General features: G+C 39.1%; 1 protein-coding gene across 1 annotated transcript in view; it reads right to left on the reverse strand.

Moving 5' to 3' along the window:
- Positions 1-18,249, reverse strand: part of pfkm (phosphofructokinase, muscle) — a 36,960-nt gene extending 18,711 nt beyond the window's left edge. The window contains exons 1-5 of the mRNA XM_002933709.5: positions 18,112-18,249; positions 6,354-6,401; positions 4,325-4,423; positions 1,924-1,997; positions 1,754-1,831 (exon numbers count right to left, since the gene is read on the reverse strand). Coding sequence (XP_002933755.1) covers positions 1,754-1,831; positions 1,924-1,997; positions 4,325-4,423; positions 6,354-6,401; positions 18,112-18,235 — 423 coding nt within the window. The 5' untranslated portion in view covers positions 18,236-18,249. The remainder of the gene's footprint in view (positions 1-1,753; positions 1,832-1,923; positions 1,998-4,324; positions 4,424-6,353; positions 6,402-18,111) is intronic.
- Between the last annotated feature and the right edge of the window lie 4,123 nt (positions 18,250-22,372).

Below are 22,372 nucleotides of genomic sequence, written 5' to 3' on the forward strand. Positions count from 1 at the left end.
ACTATAATCTATTCTTCTATGTATTTAGTTGTTTTATTCCCATAGAAAAATAAGTAATGACCATGCATTAGGCCAAATGGCTAGAAACAGGAGGGCCCACTGGGATTTTTCCTGGTATCCCTGTGGGCCAGTCCAACGCTAAATGTAACACAAGGCAGCAGACTGACAGACCTGCCTTGATGGAGGAGACTGATCTTTGCAACATTGTTTAAAAAGTAACAACCAAGAGTTCAGCAAATGCAATTACATTTACAAAATTTTTAAAAGCACTGAAAATGTTTAAAACATTTGTATTGGAAAGTTATTTTTGGGGTTGACATGTCCTTTACGCAAATAATTCTAAATTTTTAAGAATTAATTCCTTTTCCTCTGTAATGATAAAACAGTACCTTTTACTTGATGGTAACTAAGCTGCGTGAATCCATATTTGGGGCAAAACAATCCTATTGGGTTTAACTGCTTTCCTTTTCTTTTTAAGCACTTCCTGGTTTAATTCATGTTTAAATTATTTTTAATGCTTAATGTATGACAGGAAGCAGCCTCACTGGTCATTTGCTACTTATATCCAGTAATTGCATTTTCAGTGTATTTTTACATGGAAATCATGGTACTGTTGAGTACGGATACAGATCCCACTAGTTGAGGCACATTTTAAAAAAGAAAAGCTACGAGGAGATTAAAATTGGCTGAAAAGTTATATTAAATGTGAAGATAAATCCTCCCCAGGAAGAAATCTTAATCAACAGGAATCACTAGAACATTTAGTAAAACTCAGATACTGTAGAAAGAAGGGGAACATGTTTCATTTATGGTTTCCTATCAGCTTGTATGACTGGGATTTAAAATAGGCCCATACAGTTCCCCACCAGCCTATTAAATAGTGATGGTCTATGGCATATTAAAGTAACATCCCTCCCAACATAGAGCGATAAACATTTTTTGACCAATCCTATTTTTGTGACTATACCCCCTAAATACCACTCCCATACTACAAAATTTGGAAGGTTATGTAAAGTTTCAACAAATTTCTGGGGGTTTTGGGGTCTTGTTTCATGTGTTGGTACAGTTTTGCTAATGAAGGTGAAATTGCCCTTTCAGATGCAAGTCTCAGTTCCCCCCCAAGAGACCTGTTTAGCTTTTTACAGTTGTATCTAAGTGCAGGTGTTCTAATTAAGAGAAACATTGTATCTTTTTTTGGCGTTCTGTCTAAGATCAAAACGAAATGAGGGACTTTTCAATAAGAATCTGGCACTGTGGACTGAGCTGTTAAAATAGAGACTGTTGGGAGGTACCCATACGCCCCTCTATGGCACCTTAGAGCAGCCCCTCTGGCGTTTGCCAGAATCTGCAGAATACCAGTCTGGGCCTCCAGCTCATAATATCTGCTTGGTGAGTTACACATAGGTACAGCTCAGCAGGGCCTGTACTAAACATTTCAGATAAAAGATCCCATACCTGTACCAGTTGCCACTGTCACTGTAGATATTAGTAAACACAACTCTACAAAGCTGAATAGGCTAATAATATTCCTATTACTAGAAAATATTACTAGTGCCTCTACATCTTTACACCTCAGCTATTAACAGCTGTTCTTATGCATTTCTTCATAACAAAGAGAGAAATAATAATAAATGTGTAGCATCTTCATTTACGAGCATTAGGGTAGAAATTCACTTGGTAAAAAAGAAATCTGGGATGACACTGGGTTAAAAAAAGTGCTGTAATAAACTAAGAGAAGCCAAATTAAACTTACCAACTGCAGCATCATTGAAACACTTTCCCATGTAGCTTCTTTGATGTTGTCACCTCCGTCAACCAATCCCTGGTATCCCTGCAAACCCAGCCAGAGTATGTAACTAACATGAATAAGTGCACTTTTTGGGAAATACCAATGTTGCAGTCTGTTAGTTCTTATATACCCACCTCATGGACAAAGTAGACTTTGGCGCCTGTATATATTCCCACTCTTACCACGGCTCTGACAGCTGCATTCATTCCTGTTATGGTAGACATATTGGATACTATGAAACTTGTACAAAGTTAAATTATTATTCTGCTACCTGGTGGCATAAGTAAAATGGTTTATTTTTAATGATATTCCTTGTTTGATTACAGCCAATGCATTTGTTTAATAACATTGCAGTGTGAAAATATAATAACAGATCTGTATTCGCCTTTTATGGAATGTAACCTTTCAGCTGTCATAGTTTTATTGCAGCTTCAAGAACTAATAACCTTGTTCTAAAGTGAGTGACAGTAAAAACAAGAAAAGGTTTCAAGACAGTGATTTACAGTCCTTTATTCTTCACCCTTTCTTCCAGTGTTGATTTTCTAAATAAACAGGTGCACAGTTGGAGAAAATAGTGCAGCGGTAACTTTGCAGGATCCATGTTCCTCCATGACTGGACCTTTGCTGGAAGTGTTAAAGTAACTGAAAATAACTAAGAGAAACGAGGACAGGTTTGGAATAATTTAATGAAAATGATCAGCATGGGTACCTCATTAAACAGGGTTACAAAACCCTGAAGAAGAGTACTGTTTTTTTTTTTTTTTGTATGTTACCCTGAGTCACATCACTGACAGGAGGTATAGCCAAAATACCCATGCTCTGGCCATGCCCAAGAGACCTAGGCCCCAAGCAAAGGACTGTGTCTATATACAGCTAGCCTTTATTGCCCAAGGACTGCTTCATTATTATAACAATGTGGGAAGATATACACGCTTCTCCATGAAGTCGAGCATGTGGGGAGTTTAGTTCACAGTAGCAGAAAACCAGCTCATCGCGAAAGTTAAGCTCATCTAAGGGATAGTGCCTAATGCTGGTTGTCTATAAACTGGTTAAGTATTACTTGCCACAGAACATATCACAACCCTTCCAGTTTGGTAAGACTTAGGGCGAAGACAGATAGAGCGTTTAGTTGCTGCGATTTTAAAATCCAGTCACAGCGACTAATTGCCAACGTTAAAGGTAGCAGAGACTTGTACTGTGAGGTTGCACCAACTTCTTTATTTTGCACAGGGATTATTTTTGCAAGTTTCCCCAAATTGCCCCCAGCTTGAGGTGGCCATTCACCTTACTCCCATTGCTCACAGGAAAGATTGTTCGTACATCCACAGACGTTTAGAGCTGAATTGTCAGATATGGAGGCAGAAACAATAGGGATTCTACCTCCACCTGACGATTCAGCCCTAAATGCAGATTTTGCTCAGGCGCCTTCAACAGATGTACAGAAGGATGTGACAGAAAGAAAAGCGCCTATGGCTTTCTGTCCCAATCACCAGGCTGGGGCATTACTGGGGAAACTTTCTGGTGGAAAAATGTGGTGCCTGTGTATTTTTATAGGAAAATGTCAGTATCACTTTAACCCACAGGAAGGAGCACATTTTTTCATCTGTGTGTGAACAAGAATTGAGGCATTTGATAGACATTTAAGTTTGATATATGTATGGAGAGCGAAAGCTACAATAATGCTCCAATAAGGGCATTGAGGATTCCTAATTTGATGAGGCCTGTACTTGCGGGGTTAAATAACAGAATTAAGCAAAGACAGGTACTGAATTTTACAAGGTGCTGGTAGAAACATGATGAATGTTCCAATGCAATTAATGGGCTATTAAAGGGAGTAAACTTAGCCTTTAAAGCAATAGTGTCCTTCTCATGCCTGTGTGTACTCTGTCCTTGCTGCATAACAAAGGGTATATACACCTGCTCCTGCTAGTCATTAATCAATAAAGCATGTTGGTTCATTATCACTTCCATTCAGTGGTACTTTCTAGTACAAGTTAATATACACTGGCAGCAGCTGTAGCACTAGCTATAAAACTATCCTTGTGTTGATATTTATATAAAATACCAATGCTATAAATCACATATCATAGCTAGGTCACAGTAACTTATAGTTTCAAAAATAGGGGATGAGGGAAGGACTTGAGATGCTGAAGTTACGTAATCACTGCATATCCTTGTAACCAAATCACAGTTGTAATAAAAATAAAAAATAAAATAACCGTTTTTGAATTATTACATTTTTTATTCTGTTTCCAAAAACCACTGACAGTGCCAGATAAGGGAGATACATCCATTTCATTGTTAAATACTATGCTCCGGCAAGGAATCTGTTAATGTGGAGAACCATGGATTACATTGTGACAAATCTATAGGAAATGGACCAAAGCTTCATGAAAAAAATAGCAACATAACTGTTAATGAGTCGAAGTAGAACACAGAAGTCTGGCATTGTGCCCTTATAATTTCAAAGCAATGAGATACCCATAGACTGCACTGACGCACATTTAATACACATCCTTTTTTTTTTAATTTTACCTTGTGCATCGCCTCCGGATGTCAGTACAGCAATTGCTTTTCCAGTGCCCATAGTTTGGGCATCATGATGTTTCGATCTTGAGGCCAGCATTGTTTTATCTGTAGAGAAACAAAACAGCCTGCATGAAACCTCCGACCAGCTGCCTGCTGCTTTCCTTGATACTTGAGGTCTCACACAGGCTCAGACGAGCAGGCGTGTTTTGTAGGTCACGCTGCCCTGAACTTAATACTCCTCAGTAAATGACAAGTCAAAATGTCACAGAGGGTTCCGTTTTATGCATTGTCAGCCTCATTTAATACTGTATTTTGTAAGGCTGCTTTATTTGTGCTTATTGCCCAAATGAGTGGGAATGAAAATAACGCTGAACAGATTTATTTTCTAACAAGTGAAAAAAGGAAGAGGAAGAATATCTGTGACAATGCAGTACAATTGCTGCGTCGTTTATCCTACTGCCATTGAGATTTATGTGAAAGATGTTTTTTTTTTTCTTATTAATACATACTTATTATAAAGTATATTCCTATATACAGTATATTGCTACATATTATAGAAACAGAAATACATAGAAAGTAGTAAAAAAAACAAAACAAAAAAAAAAACACTTTTATTTAAGCAAGTTTTACCTTTTAAATACAGAAAACAACAGCAGGGTTCTACTTTTGTAAAAAAAAAATTTTTTTTTTGGAATATGGCAACATGCCAGGGGTAGACAGAAGAGGCATATGCTTTGGGCACAGTCAAGGGGGGGCATGATTGGTTTGGGCACCAATACTACTCGGCTTGGCCGGTAAATACACAGTAAGATCTGCTAGTTTTTGACACTGCCAAACAAACAGATCATTGCCCACTTTGGACACCCAGGTGGTTGGCCAAATCAGGGTCGACTCCATTATTTAGCCCCCAGGGCTTTCAATCTGCTTTCATTAGGGATCTGTGTTGGCCCTTAAGGAGAGGACCACATCAATGCATACATGTGAACTGACCTGGAATTTTCAGGAGTCCTTTAGATGCAGGTTGGCATTTCTGTCAATAGGACAAACAGACCTCACCCAAAGGAGATTCCACGCCAGACATTATAGATATTTGTTGAAATAAGCATAATTTTGTACCCAACAAGTACTCGGCTGAAAGAAGCCAGTCGACAGACATATATTGTATTTTAAAAAACTGTTTTTTTCTTTATTTGGGGGAGGGGTTGGTTTGCCTAGCTATCTGTTAATACAGAAACACAGGTTTTCCTATCTGTATGAGAAAGAGCCCTGAGACAGCTGATTTTAACCTATGCCTGAAGTCTTTGCAGAGATACCATATTCCACTTTATTTAGTTTTGTGCAATTCACTGCATGCTACACTCAAAGTCAGAAAGCAGAATCCATTTAGAAATTAACATTGGGTTACATTGGTTGGGCTAAAATATATCTATATATCGGTGTGTCTAAATAGTCAAAAGGAAAAATAATCAGAAAGATTAAAGATGATCTCTGTAATAAAACCATCTGGTATCATGGGTATTATAATGTGCACTAGGAACATTAGCAAAACATTTAGCTTATGTAAAGAAACATTAAAAAACTGTATGCTTTATTTAATTTTATAGCAGCTCAAGGGCAAACAATATAAAAATATGTGTTTTTTAAACATTTGTCTCTGTAATGTACCAATTTGCTAAATGTAAAGTTTGTACCGACAGGTAGCATTTACTGGTCATTTGTTTGAAGCTAAGTTTCATTGGTTAATGTGGGTTACTAAATATATGCCCTTGCCTAAAGGGGGTAATTCACAAAAGGGTCGGTAAAGGAAAATGTTAAATGAATGACAAATATGAATCAGTAAATTCACCACCGCCTCAGCAGTGATAGAGTATCATTAAGTTAAATTAAATAACATAGTAATGGCTGTTTTGATAGTTTTGCATTACTAATGGACATTACTAAAAGGATAACCCAACGAGTAACAAGATAAAATAGTGCTAAGTGTTGCTCTAGTACACACATATAACCTATGGAAGAAACAACATATACATCTTACCAGTCTGATTGTATATGGGATCAGGCCTTGTTTCCACTTCGTCAAAGTCTTCATGATCATGCATTACATAAATAAAAAAAAACAGTTTACTGTTTAACACTAGCGAAAAGTGACCAAACCACATGTCTTAGAATTACATAATTGTTGGGAATTTCCACAGAATATAAAAGAATGGCAAGAAAATGCTTTTTAGATATATGTTTATTTCTATGTTTATTACTATTTTGGACCACTCCAGGGCCCCTTTTCATGGTGGACAAGACAGATGTGCAGGAAAAACCACCAAACATCTAGATATGAGACAATATGGGCATACATGTGATGGATAGCTGTACAGACAAGGCAATGTGATTGTTAAATGTACAAACCACTGGTTCATATTCTAATAACCCCCAGAGCAATTGCACATGTCACATCTAAAAAAACAAATCAATAGACATAGCAGCAAACCACTGGATTATAAGGCAGGCTTGCTTTACAATATAGGTCATTAAAAATATAGAGTACAAAACAAAAATAAAGTGAAAACTAAACACTAAATATGTTGTTTCTCAGTAAAGCTAAGGCTAATTGCACACAGGGAGATGTGTTGCCTGTGGTTAAATTTGGGCTACCGCAAAAAACGAAGTGCCACATATGCTTTCCCATCTGTGATTTTGCTGGTGGAGAAGCATTTTGGGGAAATTTGATGCCCACGGACAACAAATCTCCTCATGTACCATTAGCCTAAAACAATGTTATTGTTATATTACAGGACAGCAATTCTGAAACTAAACATAACAAAAGTGATACCTTTATTAGGCAATTAACAGTTCCCTTTTCAAGGGAAAAGGAAAAAGTTCCCTTTTCAAGCTGATAAGAATGGATTTGTATGATGCCTCTGATATTTATACTGTGTTAACTGCATTGACTAAGTGACAAACAAAAAGCAAAATACAATATGTGTACTTACAAGCAGGGACATACATATGGGGAGGGGGCTTTGGCAAATGACCTACATTCAGAATATGTCTGTACAAATTTACCAATACAAACATCTTTGGAAATGCTATCCTTTTCTCAATTTAGCTTTAATTATGTGCAGCCATATTGATCCTTACTCCTTTCTAGCACGTCTGTATTTCCTCTCCATAGCACCTCTTTCTGTATGTTTATGTCTGCTTATACTCACTTAATGCATATGCAGAGCTAAGGTGGCCATACACAGGCCGATAAAAGCTGCTGATGGACCAAGTCAGCAGCTTATCCGCCCATGTACGGGGCCCTCCGACAAAAAAATCATCCAGATGTCAATTTAGTAGGTTTGATTTTCCTGTTGAATCGAGGACGGAAATAATGATCCAACTGTATGGCCTGAGGGCAAAGCGATACTGCCCACCTCAAGGAAGGCATATCTGGGAAAGATCCGCTCATTAGCACATTAATACAGACACCTTAAGCTGCATGGCAGCCCCACCGTGTAAATCAATACTACTCAGCAGGAAAATAAGACAGGAAAGAAATCTTTAGCTAATTCTAGTAAATTAATGGAGCAAAGTATTGTAAGATAATACTAAGCAGGGCACATACTATTCTGTAAAATTCAATAAAAAATATAAATTTGTTTAGAATCATTAATGGGTGGTTTTGTTTTGCATGAAGCTGTAACAGCAAGTTACCAAGAATATATCCATAATAATGAAAAGCCACATGTAAGCATTTTGAAATGCTATATTCACTTTGGAGTTGCTATTCTGAATGAAGCTGCCGCTAGGGTTTGGGAAACAGATGGACACATTATGGGAAGCTAAACTAGGGATAAAGGCTGTTGCTTTGTAGCCTAATGCAGGCAGAATGTTTAGTAGGCACATCAGGTACACATGAATTAACAGCCAGCCTGTATAACAAAAGGAAAGAAAGTATTCACATTATTCTGCTTGCAGCTCTGTTACACTGGCAGATGTTATGTTGGTTATAAATATTTTGTAGTTAGTTTAATAACACAGTAACAAAAAACACATACAATGCATAGTATACTATAAGAAATATGATGCAGCAATTTTATTAGATTGCTAGCTCTTTTTCTTCCGTAAATGTAATCTGATGCAGAAGAGGTTTATCAAAGTTATTTTTTTAAATATATAGAAGTTCTCTCTGCTAATCAAAAGATAATCCACAGCCATTCAACAGAAAGCAGCTGCTCTGCAAGTGCCAGCCACTACATAACTTACAGAATTAAAAAAAATGTACTTAAAAGTATATTGTAGGGGACTAGTAAAATGATTGACAGCTAAGGGGGTCCTCCATCTAGAAGGGAAGTCCCCTTTTCTAGGTCAGAGTATGACCTATTGTAGTTCTATAGTTTGTCCACTAGGTGACATTATGTAAAAGTATAGAAGTTGGAGCAGTCATGTACTTTATGTCCATTTTGAGAGGAATCCCACCTGAGAAGACAGGTTGGGAAGATGCGGAACCTAGGCAAGGTATAGACCTTGTCAGTCTTTTATAGATCACACTAGAATAGTTTGGGGCTGAGCTAGATGAGCAGCCTAAAGCTCCAACAAGAAACAAGAAGATTTAGTGAGATTAGGATATGGGATACACTACTGCCCAGAGAAGAGGTACAGACCTAGGGACAAAGAGTTAGCCTTAGGATTTCCACCTGTCCAAACTGCCTGCCCAGTTTCCCCAATTTGGAAAACTGAGCGGGAATCTCTGAGACTGAATTGGCGATCGGCCATTTGGCGATGGGGGTAACCCACTGTTATTGAACAAATCCGTTCTGCATTGATTGACTCTGAGGGGCAGATTATTGTGTGAAGACTATTGTGATTAAATCCATAACAGCTGTGCTATGTATATGTCTATGCCCTGCTTTACTGATGATTAAGTACTCCTATGTGCATTAAGTTGAAAAAAGCTGTTCTGTTTAAGTTCAAGAACCACTGGCACCCTTATTGTGATCTCAACCAGAGAGATATAGTTGCACTACATTATGGCCTCTAATATATGCAAGGGCTCACACCCGAGAACGAAAGTTTCATCCAGGAAAATTAACGGTAAAGCGGCTGGTTTTGGGAGCCCTGGGTAGCCCCAGTTTATCATAGCATTACAATATATACAATAGATTTATGCAACTGACAGTTTTTGTAATAAGTAAGGGAAAATGTTAAAGAATAAGTAAGCCTTTTTATCTCTACAATTACTCTAAATCATGCCCAGAATAACATTTAGTCTTGGTTTCTTCAGCATAAGCAGCTCATTTTAGCAACTTCCTAGTCTAGCATGAAGCCCCGCTTCGCAAAATGTATGCTATTCTTGGGGCTGTTTCAAGTCTTTTTAGGGGATTTTAAACAGAGGCCATACTTATCCTAGGAAACTATTACTACAACACAGACAGCTATTTTTATAAATCTTATAAACACATACTCTGTATGCTGATGCTTACGTGATCTATTGCAAATACCATCTTTGTAATATCAGCATAGTCCCTTTCAGCACTATTCAATGTACCAGTGTTCCATATGCTAGCATGCACTAGTTGGGAATCACTATTTCTAGATCGGGAATCCTATGATGATCATATCCTACAGTTAAGCATCCTCTAACTTGCTCCCCATAAAGAGATCAGTACTACATGGAGGTATATTTATTATGCTGTGAAAAAGTAGAGCAAAACATTTCAAGTGATGTTGCTCATAGCAGCCAATCAGATGCTTTGCTTTGGTTTTTAACTGTTGAATCAAATTGCCGATTGGTTGCCCTGGGCAACATCACCGGTAATGTTTCACTCCACTTTTTACACAGCATGATAAATATACCCCAGGCTATATTTACCAAGTGGAGTAAAACATTACTGGTGATGTTGCTCATAGCAGCCAATCAGATGCTTTGCTTTGGTTTTCTAACTGTTGAAATCTAATTGCTGATTGGTTGCCCTGGGCAACATCACCGATAGTGCTTGACTGCTTTTTACACAGCATGATAAATATACCCGCAAGTGTTCTCCCTGTAACTGGATAGTGTCACTAGTGTCACTGTCTGCAACAACTGCAGCTGGCAATGACCCAAGTGACTCAGCCATTGTATTTCTGGTTTTTACATTCCATGAGAAGTCACTAAGCTGGCCACACAGTGAGCAATGGGGTCAGAGGTTTCTGAAACCCAAACACTTCAATGAGCAGAATACCAACCCAAGTACAGGTTTAGTACACAAGTTTTACTTTTTCTTAAAGGGGCAATATACCCTCCTTATTTAACATGAGTGCAATAAACATACGTTATGACTGTTGTTTTAATAACAGAAAAGAAAATCTATGTTTTCTGTTATTTCTGAAAGGAACAGTAACACTAAAGTGATTTAAAGCAATTAAAATATAATGTACTGTTGCCCTTCACTTGTAAAACTGGTGTGTTTGATTCGGAAAGACTACTGTAGTTATAAGCTGTGTTGTAGCCAAAGGGGCAGCCTTTCAAGCTGAAAAAAGGCACAGGTACATAGTAGGTAACGGTTAAGCCCTGTAGAATACAGTGGTGTTTTGCAGAGCTAATCTGTTATCTGCTATGTAACCTGTGCCATTTAGCCCTATTTTAGTTTAAATATTTACCCCCATGCAGCGTTAATGATATAGTAGATATAGTAGATATAAAAACACACAACTTTTACCAGCACAGGACAACACTAAACTAGAAAGGGAAGTTTGAGAACAAACTTCATGTTGGGTTGAAAAACGTGAAGTCACTGAATGAAATCTGATCTGTTGTTGGCTCTGCCCACTTTTTCTAACCTTGGACCACAGTTATATAGTAAAAACCACTATGCAAAGTTTGGGGACCCTGGTTTTAATAGTGTCTGAATGACAGCAACTTAAATTTCCCCACTGAAAGTCAATGAGTGACATCTGATTGGCGTTTGGTGACTCCACCTACTTTTTCTAACCTGGAACTGCAGTTACCCAGTGACTAAATGTCTGCAAAGTTTAGGGACCCTAGGATTAATAGTTAAAGAACGGCAGTAGTTTAAATTTAAACCAATAAAAGTCAATAGGTAAACTGAGATTGGTGGCTGTTGAGTGTGCCCACTTTTTCTAACCTTGACTCAGTGACAGACAGTGGGCACCCTGACATAAATAGTGTGAGAATTACAGCATTTTAAATTTAAACCAATAAAATTCAATGGATATAATCTGATTGGCTGTTAGTGGCTCAACCCACTTTTCCTATTTTTGAACTGCAGTCCCCCAGTGACCAACTTTGCAAAGTTTGGGGCATAAAAATTGTGAGACTGACAACATTTTACACTTCACCATTGAAAGTATATGTGATTGGCTGTTGGTGGCTCCGTCCACTTTTTTTCTAACTTTGAACGACAAATACCCAGTGACTAACTTTGGAAAGTTTAACAACCCTGGAATTAATACTTAAATAATGGCATTAGCTTAAATATAAACCAATTAAATTTAATAGGTGGAAATGGATTGGCTGTTGGTGGCTCCACCCACTTGTTCTAACCCTGAATACACAGTCAGCCAGTGACTGACTGTGCAAAGTTTGGGAACCCTGACATAAATAGTGTGAGAAAGGTAGCATTAAATTTAAACCAAAGAAATTCAATAGGTGAAGTCTGATTGGCTGTTGGTGGCTCCACCCACTTTTTAAAACCTAAAAATGCAGTCCTCTACTGACCCTGGTGTTAATACTGTGAGAATGGCAGCAGGTTGAATTTTACCATTGAAAGTCAATAGGTAAAATCTGATTGGCTGTTGCCAGCCCAGGCCACTTTTGCTAACCTTGAGTACATAGTCACCTAGTACCAGACGTTGCAAAGTTTGGGAACTCTGGCATCAAACCAATAAAATTCAATAGGTAAAATCTGATTGGCTGTTGGAGGCTGAACCGCAGTTACCTGGTGACTAGCTCTGCAAAGTTTGGGGACCTTGGTATTAATATTTAAAGAATGGCAGCAGTTTAAAGGACATGTAAAGACTACATTTTCCTACAATGTATATCAGTTAGGCATGTCTCCCCCACCCAAAAGGCATCATTTGTACTGCATATATCCTTTCCGCTTGCCAGCACCATCATGTTTTCCTAAAGCAAATAGCAGCTTTCAATCGGTCGCCATTTTTCCTCTGATACATAATCAGTTACATTTAAATCTGCAAACAGCATACACACACACCCTTATTCAGCATACATTTCATCAAGAATACAGGCTGACACAGGCTGAACTGTCTTTGATAAAAGTTCTGCTTTGTTTGAGCACTGTAATGGTAAAGCTGAGCTCAGGAGAAAAAAAACTGAAGCAGACAGCTAGAGCTGAGTTTCTATGGGAACCAGCAATGCCATCTCTTCACTGGCTGCTAGACTGGGGGGGCGTGTTTAGTAATCTGAGCTTAGAACAACTGAGCATGCCCACAAGTCAGAAGTCAAAGCAAATTCCTGAGGGAGGGGGCCGAGTGGGTTACAGGAGGAGAAGGAAATCTAAATGTTGCAGCCTTACTATTAACCTCTGGACAATCAGAGTGGCAGGTATTGAAAGATTTCAAAGAGGCTGTTCACTGATTTTTGTGTGTGGGGTTTACATGGCAGCAGTTAAAAATTTCCCCACTGAAAACAATGAAAGAAATGTGATTGGCTTTTGACGGCCCTGCCCACTTTTTCTAACGTAGTCACCCAGTGACTGACTGTGCAAAGTTTGGGAACCCTGGCATCAAACCAATAAAATTCAATAGGTGAAATCTGATTGGCTATTGATGGTTCCGCCCACTTTTCAAAACTAAAACAGCAGTCCCTTAGTGACCAACTGTGAAAAGTTAGGGGACCCTGGTGTTAGTACTGTGAGAATGGCAGCAGGTTGATTTTCCCCATTGAAAGTCAATAGGTAAAATCTGATTGGCTGTTGAAGGCTCCGCCCACTTTTTCTAACCTTAAGCCACAGTTACCTGGTGCCTAACCCTGCAAAGTTTAGGGGCCCCGGTGTTACTATTAAAATGGCAGCAGGTTGAATGTCTGCCAAGTCAATAGGTAAGATCTGATTGGCTGTTCGCAGCTCCACCCACTTTTGGGCATCCAACAATCATATTTTCATTCAGGCTGACCCCATGACTATGTGATTCAAGTTTGGGGAGTGTAGCCTCAAAGCTGTAAGATTGGCAGCAGTTTTAATTTCCCCATAAAAGTCAATGGGTGAAATTTGATTGGCTGGTTTTGGCCCCTCCCACTTTGTGGTCAACCAACTAATGTCGCTGTTTCATTCAGGGTGACCCTATTATTATGTTATTCAAGTTTGGGGTGTAGCTTCAAAGCTGGAAGTGTGGCAGCAGTTTGAAAATCTTCCCTGTCAAAGTCAATTGAAAAATTGGGGGGTTCGGAGCGGTGCCACAAAAAGACGGGGGGCGGGATCACTTAGAAAAGCACAAGCAACCTGCTCCGCTATAGGGCGAAGAAGTGTGGAGAGTTTGGGTGTTGTACCCCTAAAACTGTAGGAGGAGTAGCGTTTAGAAAATGGGGGGCGCTAAGAAGAAGAAGAAGAAGAAAAAGCGGAAGAATAAGCTGAAGTCGAAGAACAGTCTGTTGGGTTTTTCAACCCAACATAATTATATTTGAATTACTTTTATATACTTCAATTTTTTGGTATTATTGTTCCTTTTAGCTAAATAGGGTAAACAGGGAAACTGAATTTACAACATATTTGGCTTTTGCGATGTAGATAATTAGATTATTACTGTAGTGACGTGCAGGCATAGGCGGATTTTAATGAAGGATTAGGGAGGCTAAGCCTCCCCAAACCTAAGTCCTTTGTAAATTTACCTGAACTTGTTAGTTTCTGCTCATAGCCTGCTACTCTTCCCTGCCTTCCTTCCCAGTGTAACATTAGCCCGCCCAGTAGGGGGAGTAGCTACACGGAGCTGAAATTACTGAGGGAAAGCAATACAGAGAGCTGGAGAAGGTGCTGCTTTACCTTATTAGTAAGATAAGCACACATATATTCCTTTATATATCATTTATTTTTATAGTCTTTTCCTATATCGGGACTGTAGGAGTGCTGGCAAAGTTTTACATAGCTGATTCTTTTGGGGCTATCTAGATTAATCTTTCTAGGAAATGATAGAGAGTAATAAAGGATTGGGGTGCTAGAAATATGAATTCTGTTAAGGCTTATGGGAGAAATGTTCAGCTGGAGTTGGTAAGTTTTGGACTGGAGATATTAAGCTGATAATGGCTGGACTGGCTGGGAGTTGACAGAAAAATGCAAGAGACAATCTGTAGAACTGAAAAATTAATGCTGAGAGTTGATTGTAAGGCAGCTGTTGGTTTAGAATTAATCTCATATTAAGTGTTCTTAGAGAGACAGCGTTATGGAACTGAATAGAGTTAAAAAAAAAAAAATCAGCCTTAAAGGACCAATGGCACTAAAATATGAATGTTTTTTTCTCTGCTCCAAACTGCATTTTTACTTCAGTATTTTAAAGTTGTCAACGTATGTGTGTGTGACAGAATTTGAAAAGAAAATTGTTCATGGCTCTTACAGACAAGTGTTTTCCCTGCGTTTCCCTGTGCTGGATCTTTCATGTGTTTCATGTGCCACCTCCTCTCCCTATATGTCACTCTCATCCAACCACTATGTGTCAGTTACTGCCTTCTTCATTATTTTCATTTATTAACCCCACCCTCTCTCCTGTCCCCATATATCCCTCATGCCGGTCATAACAGGCTTTTCACCCATATGCCATTCCCCATGTGTCACTCACTGCCACACTCACTGCCCAGTGCCATCCTTGTGTTCATGGGGGGACCCATATAAATCACTTGTATGGGGCCCCAAAGTTTCTGATGGCAGCCCTGATAAAAGTCTCTTATGTTCTGGCACTTCCCACTGATTGGCAGCTCTGTTCCCGTTTGCCCATCCTGCTTCTAAACTATCTACCAATATGTCTGTCAATATACACATTTATAAAGCAGAAAACATACATGATATAAGAGTGGCCAGCCAGCCTTGTATGGAAAGTCTCTCATATAACCCACATAGGGCTTTATTGGGTCCAGCTGGAATAGCCATACAAGCACCTGCTTTCAGGTCAAACACTTTTCAAATCGATGTTGTGCCTATTTTTATGTTATGAATAGTGCGGCACAGTTTCCAGATTCATTCTCTCTACTTATGTAACAGTCCCCCTACTCATACAGGTCTTGGTGCAAGCAGCCGGCTTTAACCCTGCATGTTTCCTTCACACAGTTGGGACGCACCAACTGTCATATCTAAGACAACAGAACGAAAAGATCCTCCTACAAGTGGGAGGACTCAGATAGCCTAGTGGTTAGGGAATCGGCCTTCAGTGGGGTGACCCGCTGCGACTTGGGTTCGATTCCACCCTAGGTGCACCTTGTGACCTTGGACAAGTCACTTAACCTATATACCCATGTCCCGGCCAGCAAGCTGCGCGGGCAGCTTGAGAGCCGTTTTTACTTTTTCAGTGACTACATTTACATTTCCCCACCAATCCTCTTTTTTGCATTTTGATACCAGCTATGAAATTGCCTGCCTTAATTATGGTTGATTGTCCCTGTCACAGTTAGTGGAACTGAGGTCTATGGCAGCTGAAAGCAACTATCACAGGAAAAATCAGTTTCTTTCCACTGGCAATAAGAAGTCAATTGATACACATCCCTGATGCTTGTGATATTAACTATATTAACCCACTAGATATCAGACCAATGCCAATGGCAGTAAGAGACTGAAAGCAGTTGCAGATCAGCAATAGCTGGATATTCTGAAGACAGGGCGCTGCTGCCATAAGCCTGCAAGTTACTATGGGCGGCAAAAAGCCACTCCTGGTAGCTTTAAGAGCTAAAATTCTAATTTTAAATCGCATTTTCGACTCTGTACTAGCAATGTGGCCCCCTCTTCACACCTCTGCGAGGGAGGCGGCACCTGAAAGGCTGCTTCAGGGCAGCATAGACCCCAGAAACGCCCCTGTCTGAAGATGAATAGTTTTTTTTTATGATTAATCTTTCTAGGAAATGATAGGGAGTGATAAAGGATTGGGGTGCTAGAAATATGAACTCATATTAAGTGTTCTTAGCGAGACAGCGTTATGGAACTGAACAGAGTTAAAAAAAAAATTCAGCTGTAAAGGACCAATGCCACCAAAAAATTAATGTTTTTTTTCTGTTACCCTAACTGCTCCAAACTGCATTTTTACTTCAGTATTTTGAAGTTGTCAAAATTTAAAAAAAATTGTTCATGGCTCTTACAGTGTTTTTCCCTGCGTTTCCCTGTGCTGGATCTTTCATGTGTTTCAGCACAGGAAGAAATGCAGGCCTATATATCCTATTAGGCTGTACTCTGTGTGGCACAGGGAAGCTCCTAACACAGCAAGTTGCATTCCACCTGCATTCCACGCTTGCCTGTGCCACAGTGACTACAGTCATATAGGAAATACAGGCCTGTGTTTCTTTTTGTGTTCCCCTGCACTGAAACACACGCAAGATCCAGCGCAGGAAAACGCATATAAAAATGCTTGTCTGTATGAGTGGGGTAACTGTCATTGCCTATAGATGCGCACCATTTTTAGCCTCCCCAAACAAAAAAAATCACCATCCACCTAGGCATGCAGGCCAGCCCAAAACCTGTGGGTCAGGTGGGTTTGGGCTAACCTTCGCACACTGCTTGCAGGTTCAGGCCGAGAGCTCACTTATACCCTCCTCGCTGCAACCTTTCACTGACCAGCTTCTAGCCCAGGCAGGCTATATTAATAGGTGTATCCCAGTCTGCCAAACAGCCTTTGTGATTTCAGAGATGGAACGGGTTGGCGCGGGTCTATAAATACAGTCGCTTTGCTGGGTCGGGGTGGGTCGACATTTTGTCGACTTGCACAGCACTAGTGCACTGCCAGTTTAAATTACCTACCACACTACTACCAAACATGAAGCAGCTTAATTTTCCCCGTTTGCCCTATTTAACTAAAAAAAAAAAATGTAGATTTTTTTTTATAATTAAAACAACGGGCAAAAAGTATGCCTAGAACAAGGTCTATCTACTGAACTCATGTTGAAAAGGGGGTTTAAGTTAAAGCGTTTCCATGTCTGAATGCAGTTTCATTCACAACTCACGGCTTGGTAAACTGAAAGATTTTACAATTTTCAGAACACTCGCCACTAGAGGCCTCTGGCTGAAATTAGAAAATATAGATGAGGTGACATTTGTAACAGGCAGTGTGATCAGTACAGGCATTAACAGACCAGAATTAATCAGCCTGTTGGTAATGTAGTGCGCAGCTGCGGCACCTGTACTCAAAACTGCATATACAATGCATTTGTATTGGTCCTACAGCACATTGAATGCATAGCAGAAAAAGTAAGTACCAAAGCACCATTCTACACATTATAAAGTTTAGAAAAAGTGAATAAAAACATATATGTGTATAGTTGTATATATCTGCATAAGCACAGACTATGTAAAATGGTACACTGAACATTTATAAGATTTTATCTTACCGAAGCTTTGTTAAATAGAACTGCGTGTTAGCAAATACCATAGATATTAGGTTTGATATTAACAAAATAGGGTAAAACGTTATTAATATAAGGTTTGTTAAAGATAACTATAAACAAATTAAAATGTAATATCTGAGCAAAACAGACTATTAAAATAAAGGTTAATTAGGAAAAAAAAAAATCACATAATTAATATATAGATATCCCATTAAAAGACAAGTTAGATCATTTATATAAAACAAGATTTGTGCTCATGAAGGAATGTTTGCTAAATACTAACCGCTAAAACTGGGCTTTTTCTTTTTCAGCTGAAAAACAGCAAAGAAAATGAAGAGTCCGGCTGAGATAGAGACTGTAATGAGCAGTTTGATCAGAATCCTATCAAAGTCATCAGTGGCACTCATAGCCTGTAGTTACAATCAATGGCTCCTGATATTTATAGACGGCACATATGAAGCTGGAAACAGCTGCTAAGGAACCCCCTCCTACTGGTGAAGAGCGAGCATAGCGTAATGTTCAGAAGGGCATGACTGAAATACCTTGGGCAGCCGAAATAAACTCCACTAGAGAACAAGTCCAGGGAAGCCATCAAAGTGATACAGCATTTTGTGGTGCTGCACTGAAACCTAGGCCTTTAAACATCTATGAACTAATGCTTATTTATAAATCTAGTTACAGTTATTTTAGCCATTACCTATATAATAAGACTAAATTGTAAAATTCATTTTGGGGTGTATTTTTTTTTTTTACCTTTTTTTCACTGTCTGTCCTAGGTCAATTTATTAGTGTTATGCGTTTGATGCAATAGGTGTTATGGGACCACAATGGAATGCTTGTTCAGGTTGAGGTGATGCACATCTATAATAAACCAGCACAACTTTCGCTCAGAGATTAGTAGAGATTAGTAGGTTGGACTTCATACTAAAAGGAACAGTTCAGTGTAAAAATTAATTAAAAATTAATTAAAGGCCGAAGGATTCACTTGTAAGGCTTAAAAGAACCCTTCAATGTAAAAATAATACTAGGTAAATAGACGTGCAAAATACAAAATGTTTCCAATATAGTTAGTCAAAAATGTAATCTATAGGCTGGAGTGAATAGATGTTTAACATAATAGCCAGAACCAACTTCCTGCTTTTATGCTCTCTAACTTCTTAGTTAGTCAGTGACTTTAGGGGATGCCACATTGCTTTTGATCCTTAGCACACAAGCAAACAGTTATATTCCATATGCCTCCCCCCTCAAGTCACTAATTGGTTATTGACTTTTAACAGGTTAAAAAGCTGTAAAGATGGAAGTAGTGTTCTGGCTATTACGTTAATCATCCATTCAATCCAGCCTTTATAGACTGCATTATTGGCAAACTAACTATATTGAAAATATGTATTATTTTGCACAGCCTATTTACCTAGTTTCATTTTTACATTGAAGGATTCTTTTAAGCCTTACATCTGAATCCTTTGGCCTTACATAATGTTTGCTTTATTTCATTCTGTTTGCACACCATAAATAAACATTATATATATATTATATATATTATATATATATTATATATATATATATATATATATATATATATATATATATATATATATATATAAAGAGAATGAGCCGCACACACCAGGACTTGGCAAAAATATAATAAGTTTATTTAAGAAAAGAGATCCAACGTTTCGAGCACTAACTGCGCTCTTCCTCAGGGTTTTTTTATATATAAGAATCGGCACTCACCAGTATCGGGGCAACGGCTGGGTGCTGACAAAAATAATGCATCAAACTCAACAGTAGAAAGCATTCACAGCTATAGCATCAATCAAGTCAGTGATTTATTTCAGCATACCATCTACGCATTTCGATCACTACAGGATCGTCACTGAGCACATGTGACAGACGTGAGTCTGGAGACACCGTGGAGAACGTTCTGCTGCCTGCAACATTCTTCAGCATGACCGGTTTGGCAGTGGGTCAGTAATGGTGTGGGGTGGCATTTCTTTGGGGGGCCGCACAGCCCTCCATGTGCTCGCCAGAGGTAGCCTGACTGCCATGAGGTACCGAGATGAGATCCTCAGACCCCTTGTGAAAACATATGCTGGTGCGGTTGGCCCTGGGTTCCTTCTAATGCAAGACAATGCTAGACCTCATGTGACTGGAGTGTGTCAGCAGTTCCTGCAAGACGAAGGCATTGATGTTATGGACTGGCCCACCCATTCCCCAGACCTGAATCCAATTGAGCACATCTGGGACATCATGTCTCGCTCCATCCACCAACGCCACGTTGCACCACAGACTGTCCAGGAGTTGGTGGATGCTTTAGTCCAGGTCTGGGAGGAGATCCCTCAAGAGACCATCCGCCACCTCATCAGGAGCATGTCCAGGCATTGTAGGGAGGTCATACAGACACGTGGAGGCCACACACTCTGCTGAGCCTCACTTTGACTTGTTTTAAGGACATCAAAGTTGGATCAGCCTGTAGTGTTTTTTTCCCACTTTAATTTTGAGTGTGACTCCAAATCCAGACCTCCGTGGGTTGATAAATTTGATTTCCATTGATAGTTTTTGTGTGATTTTGTTGTCAGCACATTCAACTATGTAAAGAACAAAGTATTTAATAAGAATATTTCATTCATTCAGATCTAGGATATCTTATTTTTGTGTTCCCTTTATTTTTTTGAGTAGTGTATATTTACAGCATAAGCCTGGCTCACCATATAAATTTTTAGATTAGAGGAACTGAGCTTCCATTTGAAGCAACATAGGTGGTGTTTCATGGTGAGATCAGTGAGGTTGTGGAATGCCCTTCCTAGTGATGTGGTAATGGTAGATCCTGTTCATGCCAAGAGGAGCTTGGATGAGTTTTTGGTCAAGCATAGAATGATATAGTTAGTTACATAGGGTTGAAAAAAGACCAGTGTCCATCAAGTTCAACCCATCCAAGTAAACCCAGCACACACATCCCACACCTACCAACCAATCTATACACTCACATACATAAACTATATATACAACCACTAGTACTAACTGTAGATATTAGTATCACAATAGCCTTGGATATTCTGATTGTACAAGAACTCATCCAGGCCCCTCTTAAAGGCATTAACAGAATCTGCCATTACCCCATCACTAGGAAGGGCATTCCCCAACCTCACTGCCCTCACCGTGAAAAACCACCTACGCTGCTTTAAATGGAAGCTCCGTTATAGTGCAACTGTATTATATAATACATTTACACATAGCAATTTTTGAACAAACCAAATAAGGTTCATTTTCCAGAATTTATTTGAATCCGATTGTGATACTAATATCTACAGTTAGTATTAGTGGTTGTATATATAGTTTATGTATGTGAGCACATAGATTGGTAAATATAGGTTGTGTGTGCTGGGTTTACTTGGAAGGGTTGAACTTGATGGACTCGTCTTTTTTCAACCCTATGAAACTATGATTGGTGTTTGTCTAGTGATTGGCTGGAGCACTGTTGGCCAGGCCAATTGGCAAGCAGTTAGAAGCTGGAGGTGGTGAGTGCAGAGACAGTCAGATGGTTAATAAATAAGTAAATACTGAAGTTATTTCAAGAACATTTTAATACATTACAGGAATATTGGGATTATTTAGAATTAGCTACGATCTGTGGTCAGTATCAGTCCCATTTTTTAGTATTTGAAGTAAATATTTCCCAAATCGATCGTTTGTATTTGGTTGAATGGTTAGGATTCTACAGAATCCAAATTCTTCAAAAAGTTCTGGGATTTGGCCAAATCTCGAACTGAATCCTATATTTGGTGCATCCCCTAACAAATACCAGAAAAAACTCTCCTTCAGTTTTAGCCCTGCAGAAGCTGTGTTACACCTTCTCAAACCCTACAACAGACGTTATCATTATGCCACATATGTATTTAGTAAGAGCTTTGCTTACTGGTTACTCTTCTGGGCATCTGAACGATTGTCACATAGGGTTTTCCTCCTTAAACAACGGCTTAATTGTGTAGCAAGACACACTGTCACAGCAGCACTCATTCCGAAGGCATAGCAAACTAGCATACTGAAAGGGCACTTGCTGCCTATTCTGGTAATCTATATGGCAAATTTCCTTGCTAATGAGGCACATGAAACATTCTCTGGCAGTTTGCCTGTGACAATTTTCTTTGCTTAAAATGCATCGAACACAGGGCAGTGCTTCAAACGCAGTACATTGTATCAACATGCTATGTGAGACTCACCGGACAAGCGTCCATGCTTATCAGTGGTATGAAGGGAAAAATGGACATTAATTGTTTTGGAGGAAAATATAGCAATGTTCTGATACTTTGCTTCTTTATAAAAGGTTTTCCATGGTACCCTCAATATTGTTTTTATCCAGGAAAGGGAAAAAAGAGGTGTGGCATACAATAAAACTAAGGTGAACAAAACAGAGAACAATAAATCAGCTGTGCCTTACCCACAATGCCACAGCTCTGTATTTTTTAAACTACAGCCTATGAACTTTCTGCTAACAGTTATTCTGTAGTTACTATGGGACGCTGGTACTCTTGGTACTTGTTACC

The sequence above is a fragment of the Xenopus tropicalis genome, chromosome 2, assembly GCF_000004195.4.
Source record: "Xenopus tropicalis strain Nigerian chromosome 2, UCB_Xtro_10.0, whole genome shotgun sequence".
Lineage (NCBI taxonomy): Eukaryota > Metazoa > Chordata > Amphibia > Anura > Pipidae > Xenopus > Xenopus tropicalis.